At 51.7% G+C, this 19,001-nt stretch overlaps 1 protein-coding gene across 1 annotated transcript in view; it reads left to right on the forward strand.

Moving 5' to 3' along the window:
• The window catches only part of LOC119444768 (uncharacterized), a 37,262-nt gene extending 19,093 nt beyond the window's left edge, over nucleotides 1-18,169 (forward strand). Inside the window, exons 5-7 of the mRNA XM_037709117.1 lie at nucleotides 871-1,041; nucleotides 3,478-3,912; nucleotides 17,882-18,169. Coding sequence (XP_037565045.1) covers nucleotides 871-1,041; nucleotides 3,478-3,912; nucleotides 17,882-18,169 — 894 coding nt within the window. The remainder of the gene's footprint in view (nucleotides 1-870; nucleotides 1,042-3,477; nucleotides 3,913-17,881) is intronic.
• The last annotated feature ends 832 nt before the right edge of the window (nucleotides 18,170-19,001 follow it).

Below are 19,001 nucleotides of genomic sequence, written 5' to 3' on the forward strand. Positions count from 1 at the left end.
TGGTGCTTCAGTTGACACACATGACGACTTAGTACTTGCATCAAGAACCCTCTTCACCATCCAATGCTGACATTTCCTCACGCTTGTATGCCAGAATTTCTGTATTATGAGTTGCTCTGAAAACACAAAAATAAAGTGTCCAAAAGTTGTCATTAGACACGTGGGAGGAACGCTATTGGACCCCCACTTTGCCCGTTTATTTGGTATTGAAACATTTAACTCCTAACATTTTCCCAAAATTTCAGTTGCTTCGAAATTCAAAGGTTTATGAAGTGCGTTTTGCTTGGATTAAATTCACAAGTGTTTGGAATAACTTGGCTGGCGTTTGGATTAAATTCAGTGGGGGTTGGATCAAATAAAGTGGTGCTGGGATTAAAATGAACGGTAGTTAGATTAATTTGAATGGCGCTTGGATTAAACTGACTGGCGCACGTAATAACTTGACTGGCGCTTGGATTAAATTGAGCGGTAAACCTTGTATAATATCGACTATCTCTCTGTTCGCTCTCTGATCCACACAGATCTCTTCTTGTCTCCTATCTTTATTCGTAATATTTGTCGTTCCATCGACCATTCCGCGGTTCTTGATTTGTTTGAGGGATTCTTTGTTATCTAAGTCAATTACTCACAGTGGAACCTGAGAAGGAAACTTACAGAAGAATAAAAAGGGGTTGGAGTGCGTACGGCAGGCATTACCAAATCCTTACTGGGAGCTTACCACGGTCGTTGAACAGATTGCATTCAACCGGTGCTAACATATGGGGCATACGCTTAGGAGGTTAACGTTCAAATAAAGCATGCTAACGGAAACAGTTATAAATTCAACCGGCTGCAACCCATTGAAATGACTGACGTGCCATGGTGGCGCAGGTCAACCGCCCGATGGACGCACAGCGCGCCTACGAGCTGTTGGGCATCGTTGTGACAGGCGACGAGTGCGCCCTCTTGGCCATACGCATACAGCGCCTCCGCACACCGCTGAGGGCCGTGGTCTGCATCGTGTTCGTCTTTTGGCTGAGCATGCTTGGCGGACCCATGGGCGTAAGATAATTTCCGTTCAGGATTACTTCTTTTTTAATGCGGACCATTCTTTGATACAATTAAAGAACTGCATCAATTGAACTAAACAGTACCAAAGGAAGATGTGGCCACTGAGAGAGTAATAGGGGGGATTAAAAAAAAACATTTTGCCAAGTACGAGTCAGCTGAGGTGTACAAAAGCTTCTTCTGGTAGGCTGTCGACGGCTTTAAATATTATACCTGCCAGTAGGAGTACATTGTCTTAAAAAAGTGCTAACGCCGCCAAACACTTGCTATTTCTCGAGTGCGGGAATCTTCTAGTTGCCATGATAGGGCAAGGGCTGCTTCCAGGGAAGCCCACACAGCTTCTCTTGCGCTAGTCGGCTCCACCTAGAATCGGCTGTTTTCCTGAACATGCCGCTATCTAAATATCCGCCACCTCCGACTCTGATTGCGTTCCGCGGGCATGCATTAGGTTCATATCACTTTCGTAAAATGGACAGCCAGTTGTGTTCTCTACTCGTCACGTGACACGTCCCAGGGTACTTCTTTCTCTTATCATCGTCATGCCCAATGGAATGTAGCGGCAGCAGCATTGGGCATTTCATGAATTAAATCGCAGACCCTCGCATCCTCACGAGCCGGGTGTTGCGCTCCGCACGCGCCAGCTCCCGGCGCTCGGCAGATTAATCCAAGTTTGAGACATGGCTCACGTGTCCTGCCTGCTCTCGTCGGAGGCCTGTCAAGACCTACTGGTCCGCAGTGTCACTCGCCACCATAGTATCATACATGCTACATTGAGGTTCATATCGGCAATACTGATTTAGCCCTAGGAAATATAAAGGAACTGACAACTTGCCAGAATTTGTTTTGAGACTTTGATGCACATTAAATAACCATTGTTTATACGGATAGAGTCGAGCACGCTGTTCGCGATTTATGTAGGAATTATAATTAATTGGCAAGAAAAGTCGCAACAACCAGTGATTGGCGTGACCTGGCGGCGAAATCTTGGTACTTAGGATGGAGTGTACGAGATTGCTGTGCCAAATTCGATTATTATTAAGTACGGGATGCTTATTGCTTGAATTTGGAGTTCATATAATAAAAGGATTTCTGCTTTATTCTATGCGTATTAAAAAGTAAATAAAAAAGTGCACCCTAATGACCGACGCTGCCTTCGTGGTAACGAGTGGTGCGGCAAAGCGGGCAGAACTGTTCGTTGCATCTCGACGCATGCGAGGGTTGTTGCACGCGCGCGAGTGTCCTTGTTTGTGCCACAAGTTCTGTGGCCTCTGTGAGATGCAAAATGCGATGGACGAATTGTGCTGTAAATGGGTGCCGGCACTGCAAAATTAGCATTACAGGCGTATACTAACGCTTAGCTTGGCATTCGCGAAAAAAAATGCCTGGCGCATGCAGCCTGGGAACGCATGACTTTCGAGATCGTTTTGAGTTACCTTTAGGGAGCTGTCGCTAGGGCGCAGATTCGGACACTACCTACTATAGCAAAAATATTTCACCCATTCTTAAAACATAAACCGCAGGAACATCTGCTTGATAAACAAAGTATTGCTCACATTAGAAGCAGCACTTGTCTGCTTCCCATCGAGGCCTGCGTATAATTGCTATCACGCTCCCCTATCCCTGTTTCCAGCACATTTCTTCAATGCAGATCTGAAAACTCTGATAAAACATTGTTCCAAGGCGTTGTCCACTTTACCACCGTGGGAGTGAACACTCAGCTTTCCCTTGCACTAAAAAAAACGGGTACCATAAAAATTGGTTCTCAGTACCTTTAAAGTGTAACCTTTTAAAGCGGTTTGACAGGCTCAAAGATTATTTCATTGCTTCTTGGGTACAATTGTACTCACAATAACCATAAATAAAAGTGAACCAGTTCTTCTAGTTTTTCTCGATGTGAAACTTAGTTTGGGGTCTGCAGAGATAATGTCAATCCCAATTTCACCCAGCAGTGTTTGATATTTATTCCAGATTTCCGCTGAGGCATCACCGCTAATTTACCTTTCGATCCTGTATTCAGGATGTCATTCTTGCGTCGTAATTTGTTGTCGTTCCGCTTTTAGCTAATAAAAATCGCACGCTCGTCAAATTGTGAAGTTATATTTTTGAGGGGAAAATGGAGCTGGGCAGGCCATGTAATGCGTAGGATGGATAGCCGGAGGACCTATAGAGTTACAGAATGGATATCAAGAGTAGGGAAGCGCAGTCTAGGACAGCAGAAAACTAGGTGATGTTATGAAGTTGGGAAATTTGCAGGCGCAAATTGGAATCAGCTAGCGCAAGACAGCGGTAATTTGAGGTCGCAGGGAGAGACCTTCGTCCTGGAGTGGGCATAAATGTAGGCTGATGATGATGATGATGATGATGATGATGATGATGATTTTTGAAGTATTTGCGCAAACTTCCACTTTGCTACCATACCACTATATCCAGATGCAGAAATACCAAGACCTGCAACTGGTTGGCAGCAGGGACGTCTTCTACGGCCGCAAGGACCTCGTCATGGTCATCTTCCAAATGATCATCATGCCGGGCATCATCTTCCTGACCGACGCCATCGGCCGTCGCTTCCTGCTGTTCACCTCTTCGATGCTGCTTACGGGAATCCTGCTGATGAGCGCCTACTTCGTCCAGCGCACAACCGTGGCCGATTCGCTAGCCGAGAACGCCACCTTCGAGCGCGCCATCATGTGCGCTGCCCTGTGCTCCGTGGTCGCCTACTCTCTCGGACTGGGACCGGTCTCCGTCCTGGTGTGCATGGAGCTACTGCCGCCGCGGCGCCACGGTCTGCTGGCAGGCCTCACGTACGCCGTCGACCGTGCCCTGTTCTTCGTGTTCCGCTGGTACCTGCGTTCTAGCTCCTATCAGGTTAGGTTTCGATTTAGGCTACTTGGTTCAAGGGAGTCAAGGGGGCTTACCTGACGCTAAAAGTGACTAACTCAAATATTTGCGCTTTATTGCGATAGCGAATAAGCAGAGACTAAAGGCGCGTAGCACCGTCGTTGTCAGCGTGGACCACAGGACTGAGCGCAACCCTGAACTATGGTGGCTAGAAGAGAAGATGTGAGCATTGGCAGCGGCGGAGTGTAACAGCAGACGAGGCCAAGAGCGGTGGCACCAATGTCGATACTTAGATCGGCCTACTCGCGTGGAGGTCTTTTTTTTTTTGCATTCGTCTGAGCGTCATGCGCATGCATGAGTTCATAGTGGGAAATGGGAGAACTTTCGCTCATCGCAATCTGTCTTCCTCTACACTACAGATGTTTCTTGGCAGTGTTGTGAAAGCTACGGGACCGAAACGCAGAGCCTCCCTACGTTCCACAAGAGTTCCCTAAATTTATTACTAACTTTCCCATTTCCATAGCTGAAATAAATTGTACCTTCATACAGGAATTTATTAACGGCAAGCGCAAGGTGAAAAACCTACGCAGTCTCAGGGAAACAACAGTCGTGGCGCCAACAGCTCGTGATCAGTGCTCGCGTCCTGGCGCCCCTCTACTGCTTGTTCATGTTCTTCTTCACTACAATAACACCAGCGGCAACGTGGAGCCATCCTGGCGACCCATGGCGATAAAGGGATGAGAGGGTCATGATGGGGCTTGAGAAAGCTGACGTGAACCATGTCGCGAACAAAACAGTGCATGCTTGTTGTCCTAGGGGGCTCAATGACATAAGTGACGGCGGACTGGCACTCGATGACGTGGTATGGCCCGTGGTACTTGGCAGCGAACTTGGCAGACAGTCCAGGAGAGTTGAGTGGTAGCCTAAACCAGACGAGGCATCCAACCGCAAAACTCTGCACATGCTGATTGTAGTCGCGGTGATTTTTCTGTATGGATTGGCTGTCGGACGTGAACGATCGGGCCAGCAGTTGACACCCCTCTGCATGCTGTGCAACATCCGAAAGGGGACTGAATGCGGACGCATCCGGGCGGTACGGTAAAATTGTCTACTGTAGATGATCTAATATTGCCTGATCTATATGGCGAAGCGGCAAACCGTATGCTATCTGGGCCACAATGTCACCGGCCAACCACTGACAAAAAACTGCCGCTTCACCATTGCAGACTCTCTATCAGCCGTTATGATCCCTTTTGGACGAAAGTTTCAGCGTCGCTTACACGCGAGAAAAGTGTGCTGTCCTCCGTAGATCCTCGGGAAACGCACATTAGAAGCAAGAGTACCCGCCGTGTTTGCCCAGTGGCTATGGTGTTGGGCTGCTGAGCACGACGTCGCGGGATCGTATCCCGGCCACGGCGGCTGCATTTCGAGGGGGGCGAAATGCTAAAACACCCATGTGCTTAGATTTAGGTGCAGGTTAAAGGTGTGCCTCATAATCAGATCGTGGTTTTGGCACGTAAAACCCCATAATTTTTTTTAAGAAGCAAGAGTCCCCAGCAAAAAGTACCCAGGTACTACAAGTCTCCAGAAAATGGTCCCCGATGTCTCTTTCGCAACTCAAGCATGCGCACAACGCTCGGGCTAATATGAGAAACAACCTCTCGTACTATTCGGGCGGCGTAATGGGCAAGCACACAGCAAAGGTCAGCGCTCATTGCCGTTCCGCTTATGGTACGTGTTTGTGAGACGCTTGCCCGCTGGCCCGCTAGCTGATTACAACTTACACGTCCAAATTTCCTAATTTTATCAGCCCACCTTGTTATCTGGCGTCCTCGGCTGGACTTCCCTTTTCTTGGCAGCCATTCTGTAACTCTAGTGGCCATCGGTTATCTACCCGACGCATTACGTGGCCTGCCCAGCTCCATTTCTTTTTCCTAATGTCAACTAGAATATCAGCTATGCCCATTTGCTTTCTGATCCACACCGCTCTCTTCCTTTTTCTCAACGTTACATCTAACATTTTTCATTCCACCGCTCTCTGTGTAGTCCTTAACTTGCTCTCGAGCTTCTTTGTTAACCTCCAAGTTTCTGGCCCATATGTTAGCACCGGTAGAATGCAAAGATTGTATACTTTTGCAGTGATTGTACACGCGTGCTGGCGTGGAGCAAAGGTAGAACACCGGGCTTCCAATCTAATCTGGGCATAAATGGGCCTAAATTTAAAAGCAATTTATCCTTTTCCTTTTCTGAATGCAGAAAGTAATAAGACTCTAAAGTTCCCGCCTAACCGCTGCTAATTTCAGTCATTCCACTTGTCTGTGCGTCGGTGACGTAATGTTTTCAATATCGGCCTTCTCTGCAAGAGGACCTATCGCAATCGTGCCACCGGACAATTTTAATAATGTTTATTTAATTATCTTTATTTCAGTATTTATAACACGGTAGTTTCTTAAAAAAGATCACTTTGTAATGCCATGAAGCCACTTAAAGCCCGAAGAACGAACATTCGGCAAATCCGCGTACTGGCCATCATAGCCCATCATGCTGGCTGAACTGCCATGCTTGCAGCTTCCGTAGTTCAGCCAGCATGATGGGTATGATGGGTAGTACATGCTTGCAGCTTCCGTAGTTTTAGAGTGGCCCGCATTCGTTGCGCAGCGCGCATTGCTCATTAAGGAATATTGCCACGCGTCTTCAAAAGGGGCTGACGACGTTTATTGGGAGCGGCTGGGCTCTGGCGAAAACGGCGGCGAGAGGCAACTATCGAGCGGGGCGGTTAGCACGCGCACTTCTTTCTTCTTGCGCCTCTGCGCTTGCCATATGCCCACTACTACAGGTGACATTTCCCCCCTTCCTCGGAAAGAGCATCGGCTCGATACTCAAGAAGTGGTGTGGGAAAGGAAAAAAAAACAACAACAAAAAAATAACACACGCTCAATGAAGATGCTCACGCACAGAACACAGCGAGAGCTACAGCGGCGTAGCTAAAGACAATTCTCTACCTCTCTAGAAACGAAGAGGTAAGTGCATTAGGTGCAAATGGGCGCGTAAAAATCACTAACGCGCAACGTAAGGCTTCATGCGTACGACGTGAACTACGTCAGAACTAGGTGGTTGTCGGAGCCGTGTTTGCGCCGCACTATCTGGAACGACTTCATAGTTCACGTCACTAACGCGGCGCAGCACTTTGTACGGGCCAAAATACCGGCTGAGCAACTTTTCACAAAGGCCACGGCGGCGAACAGGGGTCCACACCAACACTTTGTCGCGGGACTGTAGCGCAGTTGCCGGTGACGGATGTTATAGCGCCGTGCATCTGCGTGTTGCTGCTCACCGATGTGCAGCCGCGCGAGCTGGCGAGCCTCCTCAGCGCGCTGAGCAAATTCTTCGGCGTCAGTAGTTAGGTTCTCGGCGTCGTGGCACGGAAGCATAGCGTCCAGCATCGTCTGTACTTCGCGGCCGTAGACAAGGCGAAATGGTGTCAAGCGCGTTGTTTCTTGTACGGCGGTATTATACGCGCAGGTCACATAAGGCAGGATACGATCCCATGTTTTGTGCTGGACGTCGATGTACATAGAGATCATGTCTGTGATGGTCTTGTTTAATCGCTCCGTAAGGCCGTTGGACTGCGGATGGTAAGCGGTCGTCTTTCGATGCCTGGTGTTGCTTAGTTGAAAAATTTCGTCCGTGAGCTGTGCCGTGAACGCCGTTCCTCTATCTGTGATAACAGTGGCTAGGGCACCATGGCGCAATACAATGTGACACATGAAGAACTGCGCTACCTCAGAAGCCGTGGCTCGTGGGAGCGCCTCTGTCTCGGCATAGCGGGTTAAACCGTCAGTGGCGACAAGCACCCACTTGTTGCCGTCGGTTGACAGAGGAAAAGGCCCAAGAATGTCCAAGCCGACATGGTCGAATGGCTTATGAGGTGGTTCAATGGGTTGCAATAACCCGGCGGGCTTCAGGGGTGGTGACTTTCGTCGCTGACATTCACGGCAGCCTTTCACATACTGCTTGACGCTTGCTGAAAGTCCGGGCCAGTAATACATCTCGCGCACTCTAGCAAGCGTTCGTGAGGAGCCGAGGTGGCCAGATGTAGGCTCGTCGTGGCAAGCGAAAAGAATATCGTCCCGCAAGTCTTTGGGAACTACTAGGAGGTAGGCTCGATCATTCGGGCGGGCGTTCTTCTTGTACAGCACATTGTCTCGTAGACAGAAGGACGTCAAGACGCGACGTAGATGGCGTGGTATGGTTGTTTCACGGCCCTCTAAGTGGTCGATGAGAGGTCGAATTTCAGCGTCGTCACGCTGCGATTTGACCAAGTCTAACGTAGTAAGGGCGCCCAGGAAGCCGTCCTCGTCCTCTGACTGTCGACTGAAAGATTCGGCGGGAGCACGCGACAACGTGTCGGCGTCTTCGTGCCTGCGGCCAAACTTATAAACTATGGTGACGTCGAATTCCTGTAGCCGCAAGCTCCACCGTGCCAGCCGTCCTGAAGGATCGCGTATGTTCGCAAACCAACATAGAGCATTGTGGTCTGTCACCACTTGGAAGGGACGGCCGTAAAGATAAGGGCGAAACTTCGTGATCGCCCAGACGACCACGAGACACTCTTTTTCTGTAGTAGTGTAGTTCGCCTCGGCACGGGACAGCGAGCGGCTAGCATAGGCTATTACTCGTTCAATGCCGTCTTGACGTTGGACGAGTACTGCGCCAAGGCCGATGTTGCTGGCGTCAGTATGCACCTCGGTGTCAGCCTCTTCGTCGAAATGTGCCAGGACGGGTGCTGACTGCATGCGTTGGCGTAGTTCAGCGAAGGCTGCTTGTTGCTCATTCGTCCAGGCAAATGGCGTGTCATCCCTGGTAAGGCGAGTCAGGGGTTCCGCAATCTTCGAGAAGTTGTCGATGAAGCGGCGATAATACGCACACAAGCCCAGGAAGCGTCGGACGGCCTTCTTGTCTTCAGGAAGAGGAAAAGCTGCTACAGCGGCAAGCTTGTCGGGATCGGGTCGAACTCCTTTGGCGCTGACGACGTGTCCGAGAAACTTGAGCTGTTCATAACCGAAGTGGCACTTCTCTGGTTTAAGCGTGAGGTCAGCCGATCGGAGCGCTTCTAGCACATGCCGCAGGCGATGAAGATGTTGCTCAAATGTTTCAGAAAAGACAACTACGTCGTCAAGATACACAAGGCAAGTCTGCCACTTCAATCCAGCGAGGACAGTATCCATCATTCGCTGGAAAGTTGCTGGGGCTGAACACAAACCGAAAGGGAGCACTCGAAATTCGTAAAGGCCGTCGGGAGTCACAAAGGCCGTTTTCTCGCGGTCTCGTTCGTCTACCTCGATCTGCCAGTATCCACTTTTCAAATCGAGTGACGAAAAGTACTGGGCACGCCGCAGTCTATCTAACGAGTCGTCGATACGTGGCAGCGGGTACACGTCCTTTTTAGTTACGTTGTTGAGCTTCCGGTAGTCGACGCAAAAGCGTAGCGTTCCGTCTTTCTTTTTGACAAGAACGACCGGAGACGACCATGAGCTGTTGGAAGGTTCGATCACGCCGTCTTCAAGCATCTCTTGTACTTGCGTACGAATCGCTGCGCGTTCCTTTGCCGACACGCGGTAAGGCTGCTGGTGTATCGGGCGTGCGTCGTCGCATGTGATGATCCTGTGCCTTGTAACCGAAGTCTGGCGTACCTTAGACGAGCCTGCGAAGCATGCCCTGAATTCAAGCAAGAGCTCGTGCAGTGCTGCCTGTTTGTCGTTAGATAACTCGGGATTAATGTCGACGGTGCCCAGTGACTTGTCAGCCGGCCTCACTGGTTCGGGGGCAAAACATTCAGCTACGTGTTCCACTTCTTCGGCAAATGCTATTGAAGTACCGCGGAAGAGGTGTCGATGCTCGTTACTAAAGTTGGTGACTAGCAACTTAGATCGGCCATCACGAAGCTGTAGCACACTCCTGGCCGCACAAACACCTTGTGTCAGTAGATGCGCTAAGTTACTTTCCGCGACCACTCCACCTTCGCGCATTCCACCGCACATCACTTCGACTAGAACACTGGCTCGTGGAGGAAGCGTAACACTTTCGGCGGAAACACGTAGCGCGTCATCACGTCGTTTGTCGTCGTTTGTGTCGATTGCTTGGTCGGCTGAGAAGGTGACTACACCGCCCCGTAAGTCAATAACAGCGCCGTATTCCTGCAGGAAGTCAACTCCGAGAATGACGTCGCGGGAGCATTCGCGTAGGACAAGGCAACTCGCCACGAATGTCGATCCTCGAATTCGAACTCTTGTCGTGCAGGATCCCAGTGGAGTAACGACGTGACCGCCAGCCGTACGAATCTGCGAGCCATGCCAAGGGGTAACTACTTTCTTCAGAAACGTCGCCATCTTCCCGCTTAATATAGAATAGTCCGCTCCGGTATCCACTAAAGCGCTAACCGCGTAACCGTCGATCACCACCGGTATGTCGAGCGAAAGCCGGTCATTCCGTTCAGTTGATGGCGTACCGGTACCCTTGTTTACTCGCGTCGATCGGAGGTCTTCAGCGCGTCGACTGCCAGCGGCCTCGCCCCCAAAGGTCGCTGTAGTTAGTTTTCCCGGCGGGGACTTGGCGACCGTCCGCTCGAATACCTCTGGGGCGATGGTGAAAATCGCCTTGGCGACGGCGATCGTGACTGCCGCCCGGTAGGCGGTGGCATGCGTTGCTGAGCCAGATAATCCTCAATGTCCCGAGGTCGTTGGCCCAGTCGGGGTGGCGGCGAATAGGCGGAAAAGCCCCGCAACCCGAGGCGTCGGTATGGGCACTGGCGGTACAAATGATCTGCCTCACCACAGTGGAAACACAGAGGACGGCGATCCGGAGTGCGCCAAACCTCTGACTTCCGAGGGGGCATGCGTGGATCATCCGCGTAATGCCCTGGTCGCTCTTGCGGAAGCACAACCGGAGAAGCGGCATGGAGAAACGGTGGAGGCGTGCGTCGTTCCTCGATGTATGGCACCGGTTGGGCTGGTGGGAGTGCAACCGGATGAGCGGCCTGAACAAACAGCGGCGGGGACGAAGCAGACTGTCGCAAGACTTCTGCGTAGGTCGCACGGTGGTGTACAGAAGGTGCAGGCGCGGTGTTAGGAAAAGGAACGGTGGACCGGAGCGCTTGGTTCACTTCATCTCTTATGACACTCGCAATGGAGCTCATCGTGGCTTGTGGGGCGCCGTAAACCTTCAGTATCTCTTCGCGCACAACGGTGCGGATGAGGTCTCGAAGGTTGTCATTGTGGCTTCCGATGGCCGTGGACATGTCCGTAATCGCATTTACTTGACGCTCGTAAAAGTTAGAGCGCTACTGAAGCATCTCCTCCATACTGACCGCCTCGGATAGAAATTCGGCGACAGTCTTCGGAGGATTTCGCACCAGACCAGCGAAGAGCTGCTCCTTCACCCCTCGCATCAGGTGACGCAACTTCTTGTCCTCGGTCATTCCAGGGTCTGCTCGTCTGAAGAGGCGCGTCATGTCTTCAACGAACGCGGTAACGCTTTCGTTGGGAAGCTGGACGCGGACCTGAATTGCTCGTTCGGCTCGTTCGCGGCGATCAGGACTGGCGTAAGTATCCAGTAGATGATGGCGGAACTTGCGCCACGACGTCAGTTGCTCCTCACGGTTTTGAAGCCATGTACGCGCGCCGTCCTCGAGGCAAAAGTAGACATTCCTACGTTTAGTCGCGTCGTCCCATTCGTTGTATTCGGCGACGCGCTCGAAGTCGGTCATCCAGTCTTCGACGTCTTCGAAGATGTCGCCATGGAACGACTTCAGCACCAGCGGGTTCTGAAGTGTATGCCGGTTCGTCATTGCATGTTCCATACCGGTTGAGGTAGTCTGAAGCACTACGGTGTCTTCAGGGGGCAGTCCCCGGATCCTGCGGCTGGTCCGATGGACTGGAGTATGGACTAACACAGGGCTGGTGCTTCTACTCCCAGGAGGAGTCTGTGGCATGAGTGAGAAATACCCCGCACCTCCACCACTTTGCCACGCGTCTTCAAAAGGGGCTGACGACGTTTATTGGGAGCGGCTGGGCTCTGGCGAAAACGGTGGCGAGAGGCAACTATCGAGCGGGGCCGTTAGCACGCGCACTTCTTTCTTCTTGCGCCTCTGCGCTTGCCCTATGCCCACTACTACAGGTGACAATATTGATACATGCATATTGCGTGTTTCTTATGGACGATGCGCGCGGGCGCCCAGACGAAGAAGACGAATTGCGTTTGGCTCTCGAGCTGTCGGCTGAACTGGCCAGCGCTGCAGCTATCCTGTGTAAATATATTTTGTAAATAGTCTCCAGTACTCAATCCTTCGTTCGCGTAACATTTTGGTGGAGCGTGCCGTTCCCCGTCCTCGCCACGGAGCTCCGCAGCGGCCGCACCGTCCAGCTTTCCACCATGGCTCCCGCTGACGCGACCTCGTCTGCTCCTACTACTCCGACTCCAACCACAACGTACGTCACGGTTGCCACTCCCCGCGATCCTGGCATATTCTCCGGTCAAGATAATGTCGACGTTGATGACTGGCTCGGCATGTATGAGCTTGTTTGCCGCAACAACCACTGGGACCCTACCATATTGCTCGCGAACGTCCTCTTCTACTTGGACGGAACACCTCGTGTCTGGTTCCGGACACACGAGGAGGAGATCTCTAGCTGGGATGCTTTCAAGGAGAAGCTCCGCGACCTTTTTGGCAATCCGACCGGTCGGCAGCTGGCTGCAAAGAAAGAGCTTGCTACTCGAGTGCAGTCTTCTACTGAATCGTATGTCTCGTACATACAGGACGTGCTCGCTCTTTGCCGAAAAGTCGACGCGAACATGGTCGAAGTTGACAAGGTAGGCCACGTTCTCAAAGGGATCGCGGACGATGCGTTCAACTTGTTGATATTCAACAATGTGTCCACCATCGACGTCATTATCAAGGAATGCCGCCGCTTTGAGCTCGCCAAAAGCCGCCGCGTCATTCCGCAGTTCTCCCGGCTCCCTAACACGGCTGCGACGTCCTCCTGCGTCGCCATTACCGCTTCACCCCCGTCCAATGAGACCGTCACACGTATTGTTCGCCGCGAGCTCGAGGCTGTAAGTCCTGCCCCGTTCCATCCACGCCCAGTTGACCCCACCTTTGACCAACCAGCCCCGGCGATCTCCCTCATTCAGGAAGTTGTGCGGCAAGAATTTGCCAACCTCGGTTTTCCTGCTGCCTGCTCCGTCTCGCGACCTGACGCCCGACTGGTGCCGACAGCTGCGCCTAGCACCAATCTGTATTCCCCTCCCAGATACCGCAACCCTACAGAGTGGAGAACTCCGGATGACAAGCCCATTTGCTTCCGTTGTCACCGCATTGGCCACGTCGCTCGCCACTGCCGCACCTCCTGGATCTCGCCGTATTCGAGCTACTTCTCCCCGTCTCCGCGCCCTTATGCCGACCCTCTCCGCTACTCGCCTCGCCGTATGCCTTCTACCTCTGACGTATCCATCGATGACAGTCGTCCCGCTCGCTCACCGTCACCTCTGCGCCGTCGGTCCCCGTCGCCCCAGCCACGCCGCTATTCGTCGCCGACCAATTATGGGTCTTCCCGGACGGAAAACTAGACCATGCAGCTCCTGGGGGTAGCGCTGCATTATCTTCGTCGTGTCAAAATCCCCCATTGACGCTCCCAACGAACCAGAACTTACTTGATGTCCACGTCGACGGTGTCCCTTTGACGGCGTTAATAAATACTGGAGCCCAGGTGTCCATCATGAGTAATAACCTCCGTCGTCGATTGAAAAAGGTTCTCACGCCTGCTACTACACGAGCCGTACGCGTCGCCGATGGCAGCGCTGTTGCCGTCACTGGAATGTGTACTTCCCGGATCAGTATCGCCGACCGCCACATTCCCGTTCTTTTTACAGTGCTGACCAATTGTCCCCATGACCTAATCTTCGGACTAGACTTCCTTACGGCGCATTCAGCTTTGATCGACTGTTCTACCGGTACCCTTTGCCTCGAACTTCCTCTACTCGCGCATATTCGTGCTGAACTGCCGAACAACTTTAGTCCGACCGCCTTCGTCCGCCTGCCGCCTAAAACCTTGACTTTCGTCGAATTGCTATCATCTTTCCCTCTGCCCGATGGTGATTACGTCGCTACTCCTGTTCCTGATGTCCTTTTGATGCGCGATATCACTGTGCCCCACTCCGTCGTAACCGTCGCCGATAACCGGACATGCCTTCCCGTCGTCAATTTTGGACTAACAAAGCAAGTTCTACCCCAAGGCATATCGGTTGCAACGCTACGCGCTATAGGAGATGACCACGTCACGGCGTTTTCCGTCGACGGCTGCTCCGAGTCTTCACCATGTCCACAGGATGCTATTTGCCGTGACGAAACCTTTAGTCCCATGATTGCTGCGGACCTATTGCCTGAACAAGCAGCAGCTCTGTGTCGCCTTTTGGTTTCGTACCACGACATCTTCGACCTCAACAATCGACAGTTCGGCCAGACTTCAAATGTTAAGCACCACATAAATACTGGTGATGCCAGTCCTATTCATCGCCGGCCATATCGCGTTTCTCTTTCAGAGCGTAAGGTTATTCAAGATGAAGTGCACAAGATGCTTGCCAAAGGCATTGTTGAACCCTCGTCGAGCCCTTGGGCGTCGCCCGTTGTGCTTGTTAAAAAGAAAGATGGCACGTGGCGCTTCTGCGTAGATTATCGTCATCTAAACCGAATGACTAAAAAAGACGTCTATCCCTTGCCTCGCATTGACGACGCCCTCGATTGTCTCCACGGTGCCAACTACTTCTCATCAATAGACCTTCGGTCTGGTTATTGGCAAATTTCTGTGGATGAAAGGGACCGAGAGAAGACCGCATTTGTCACCCCTGATGGTCTTTATCAATTCAAAGTTATGCCATTCGGTCTGTGCAACGCCCCAGCCACATTCGAGCGTATGATGGACTCTTTGCTTCAAGGGTTCAAATGGACAACATGCCTTTGCTACCTCGACGACGTTCTCGTATTTTCACCTACGTTTGAGACACACCTCGAGCGCTTATCAGCTGTTCTTCAAGTCTTTCGCGAGGCTGGGCTCCAACTAAATTCCTCGAAGTGTCCCTTTGGTCGTCGGCAGATTACAGTGCTGGGCCACCTCGTCGACGCTTCCGGTATTCAACCAGACCCGGAGAAAATTCGTGCTGTCACGTCTTTTCCTGTACCTCAGTCTGTCAAAGACGTCCGAAGTTTTGTAGGACTCTGCTCCTACTTCCGACGGTTCATTAAAGACTTCGCAGCGATTGCCCGACCACTTACGGATCTTCTGAAGAAGGACGTGCCGTTTACCTGGGATCCCGCTCAAACTGCCGCGTTTTCCCACCTGACCAACATTCTCACCACGCCGCCTATTCTGGCCCACTTTGACCCGTCCTGCCCTACAGAGGTCCGTACCGATGCCAGTGGTCACGGTATCGGAGCCGTCTTAGCCCAACGCCAACAGGGACGCGATCGTGTTATCGCCTACGCTAGCCACCTCCTCACAGCAGCGGAGCGCAACTATTCGATTACAGAGCGTGAATGCCTGGCCCTCGTCTGGGCGGTTTCTAAATTCCGCCCGTACTTGTATGGCACGCATTTCTCTGTAATCACGGACCACCACGCGCTCTGCTGGCTTTCCTCACTCAAGGATCCTACCGGCCGGCTTGGTCGCTGGGCTCTGCGGCTACAAGAATTTTCCTATGCGGTAGTCTACAAGTCGGGCCGCCTACATCAAGACGCCGACTGCTTATCACGCTATCCAGTGGACGAACCACCCGCCGACCCTGACACCGATGCCGACGCTTGCGTTTTCTCGGTTTCTCGGCTGCCACAAGTCGCCGACGAGCAACGCCGTGATGCCTCCTTGCGCGCCATCATTGATCGTTTGGAATCTTCGCCTTCTGATTCGTCCCTTCATTTGTTTGTTCTCCGGGATGGTGTATTATACCGCCACAACGTCCGCCCCGACGGTCCTGCCCTACTCCTCGTCATTCCTCGGCACCTCCGGTCAGCTGTTCTCCAAGAACTTCATGACTTTCCAACGGCAGGTCACCTCGGCGTCTCCCGCACCTACGACCGGATTCGCCGACGCTTCTTTTGGCCAGGCCTCGCCCGCTCCGTACGGAAATACGTTGCGGCGTGTGATAAATGCCAGCGGCGGAAAACACCATCGACGCTCCCTGCCGGGTGCCTTCAACCGCTCGACATTCCTTTGGAGCCGTTCTTTCGCGTTGGCTTGGACTTACTTGGCCCTTTCCCTCTATCAACGTCTGGCAACAAGTGGGTCGCTGTGGCGACAGATTACGCCACGCGCTACGCCATCACCAGAGCGCTTCGAACAAGCTGTGCCACAGATGTCGCCGATTTTCTTTTACGCGACGTGATTCTGCAGCATGGAGCTCCACACCAACTGCTCACTGACCGTGGTCGGACATTTCTTTCAAAAGTCATCGCCGACATACTGCAGTCCTGCTCAACCAGGCACAAGCTGACTACGTCTTACCATCCACAGACCAATGGTCTCACGGAGCGTCTCAATCGAACCCTGACAGACATGCTTGCAAAGTATGTCTCGTCTGACCATACTGATTGGGACCTCGTCCTACCGTATGTCACATTTGCATATAACTCTTCGCGCCACGACACTGCCGGCTATTCCCCGTTCTTTCTGTTGTTTGGCCGAGAACCCACATTGCCACTGGACACATCCCTTCCAACCGCCGCAGCAGAGACCAGCGAATATGCACTTGACGCCATCACCAGGGCTGCCCAAGCTCGCGAAATTGCCCGCGCTCGCCTCCTGACCTCCCAAGCGAACCAGCGGCGTTTGTACGATCGACATCACAGAGACGTTCACTTTTCGCCTGGATCTCTGGTACTCCTGTGGTCACCGACTCGTCACGTTGGCCTGTCTGAAAAACTCCTGTCTCGGTACACAGGCCCATATCGAGTGCTGCGTGCCGTGACTCCAGTTACGTATGAAATCGCCCCAGTCAGTACCAGTGCCCCATCTGCCCCGACTTCCACTGACGTTGTGCATGTCGCACGCCTAAAACCATATTACCCTCCTGTACCCTCTGACATTTAGATGCACCGGGACGGTGCTTCTGCCGCCGGGGATAATGATACATGCATATTGCGTTTTTCTTATGGACGATGCGCGCGGGCGCCCAGACGAAGAAGACGAATTGCGTTTGGCTCTCGAGCTGTCGGCTGAACTGGCCAGCGCTGCAGCTATCCTGTGTAAATATATTTTGTAAATAGTCTCCAGTACTCAATCCTTCGTTCGCGTAACAATATTGAATTGTGGGGCTGCAATGTGCGACCCTTGACGATTGCCTATTTCCAAGGGGGTGCGCTGCTCAATTTGACCAGGCTCATTGAGCCCTACTAACTTTTCTGAAGGACACTGACTTGGATTCCCGTTTATAGGCATTATTTGTATTTTGTTTCATTCTGTCTGTGTCTCCTTCATTTCTTTATTTCCTCTTTTCTTTCCTCATACTTTAATTTCCTCTATTCCCTCCTCCTAAAATAGTAGGCAGGGGTTGTGCCCCTCTCGGTGGCAGTTGTCAGCTTAATCCCTCCTGAATTCCTTAATATCCTTGTGTGTATATGTGTACAAATCAAATAATAATAATAATTCCTTAGACACTTCAGCTGCAATCCCCTCTAATGTACGAAACTCTGTTGGTCGCCGCGTTGGCGCGTACTGTGCCATCCTACTGAAGCGTTTTACAGCTGCACAAGGCATCCTTTCCCGCGTACTCACTGCTGAAGTCAAGCCTTTTGTCAGAAATTTCAAAACAAAAGTGGGCAGGCTTGTGTGTTTGCGGCGCCAGTGTATGGTGTATGGGACATGTATGGGACAGTTCGTGGTTTCGCGATATTTTACGATTTATGACAGAACTCATCGCTTTCCTTGGTCCTCTGCTTTTCCCCTTCCAGGTGTGGTACTTCATCATGGCCGGTGCGTCGACGGGCGTCTCGCTAGTGGTTCTCATGTGGCTACTGCCGGAGACGAAGCTATTGCCTCTGGACCGCATCCCAAATCTGTTCAGCGACGACCCTCGCGTGCGCTCAGCGGCGACCGGAGCTTCGCAGAGCGCCGGAGGGACGCACGAACTTGCGCAAGCCAAGACTACGCGCCAATTCCCGCTGAGGGACTTCGCCGACACGTACGCCCTGCCTGCCGTCAAAGAGGAGACCCAAACGACGTCGTCGCAGCGTGAATGAGGGCTCATGTGCGTTTTGAGGTCGCGTGAACGACGCTTGCCTCAAATATAGAAATCCGTGACTGTATATACTTGGACATAAGCCACAGTGAGCATTGAGAGACATGCCCATTGTACATGTATTTATTAGATGCCTAATTTAAGTGGTTATATATTTACGGAGAGACTATTATCTCATGACATGGCAGGAAATAATGTCTTCTTGGTTAATGTTGCAACTACTGTTTCACTGGGAATGTTTTTTTTGGATACACCGCTGGATTATGATTGCTTGGCGATCGTTTTTTCAAGTTTGGCTTGTTGTGATTAAAATGAAAAAAAAAGTCCCTTGCATCACTTTTGATTTTCTCGCTCAGTAAAATTGCCAAGCGTAATAAATACCCAACTAGAAAATTCGAGGGCATGATGTTTTTAGTGATAAAAAAGCGGCCAACACTGTGGGATCTTATCAAGGACAACTTTGATCGATGTATCCAGCGCCATTCTCGTCCGCTACGCCCTTGCGAGTTGCGGTTTTCGAAATACAAGCTCAGATGTCGTCATTATTCATGTCTGTGTGGCGCCCAACCCCCCCCCCCCACACACACACATAAATCGCTAAAGCGCCAACCACAAGGAACCGATTTTCGATGGATTTTCGGCTTCGGCGCCGTCCAGTGGCACGGGGCCTCGACATTCAGCGAGGTTTATTGACGGTGCTGAACCACAAGATACTCTCGGCTTCGACGTATTTCAAGCGTGGTGCAATGCGGCCAGATCCTCCCTTCTTAAAGGCCCCGAGTTTAGCTGGGCACTTTTTGCAAAGTTTGCGGTAACACATCTATTGCTCACTT

Source organism: Dermacentor silvarum, chromosome 3 (assembly GCF_013339745.2).
Source record: "Dermacentor silvarum isolate Dsil-2018 chromosome 3, BIME_Dsil_1.4, whole genome shotgun sequence".
In the NCBI taxonomy this organism is placed as follows: Eukaryota; Metazoa; Arthropoda; class Arachnida; order Ixodida; family Ixodidae; genus Dermacentor; species Dermacentor silvarum.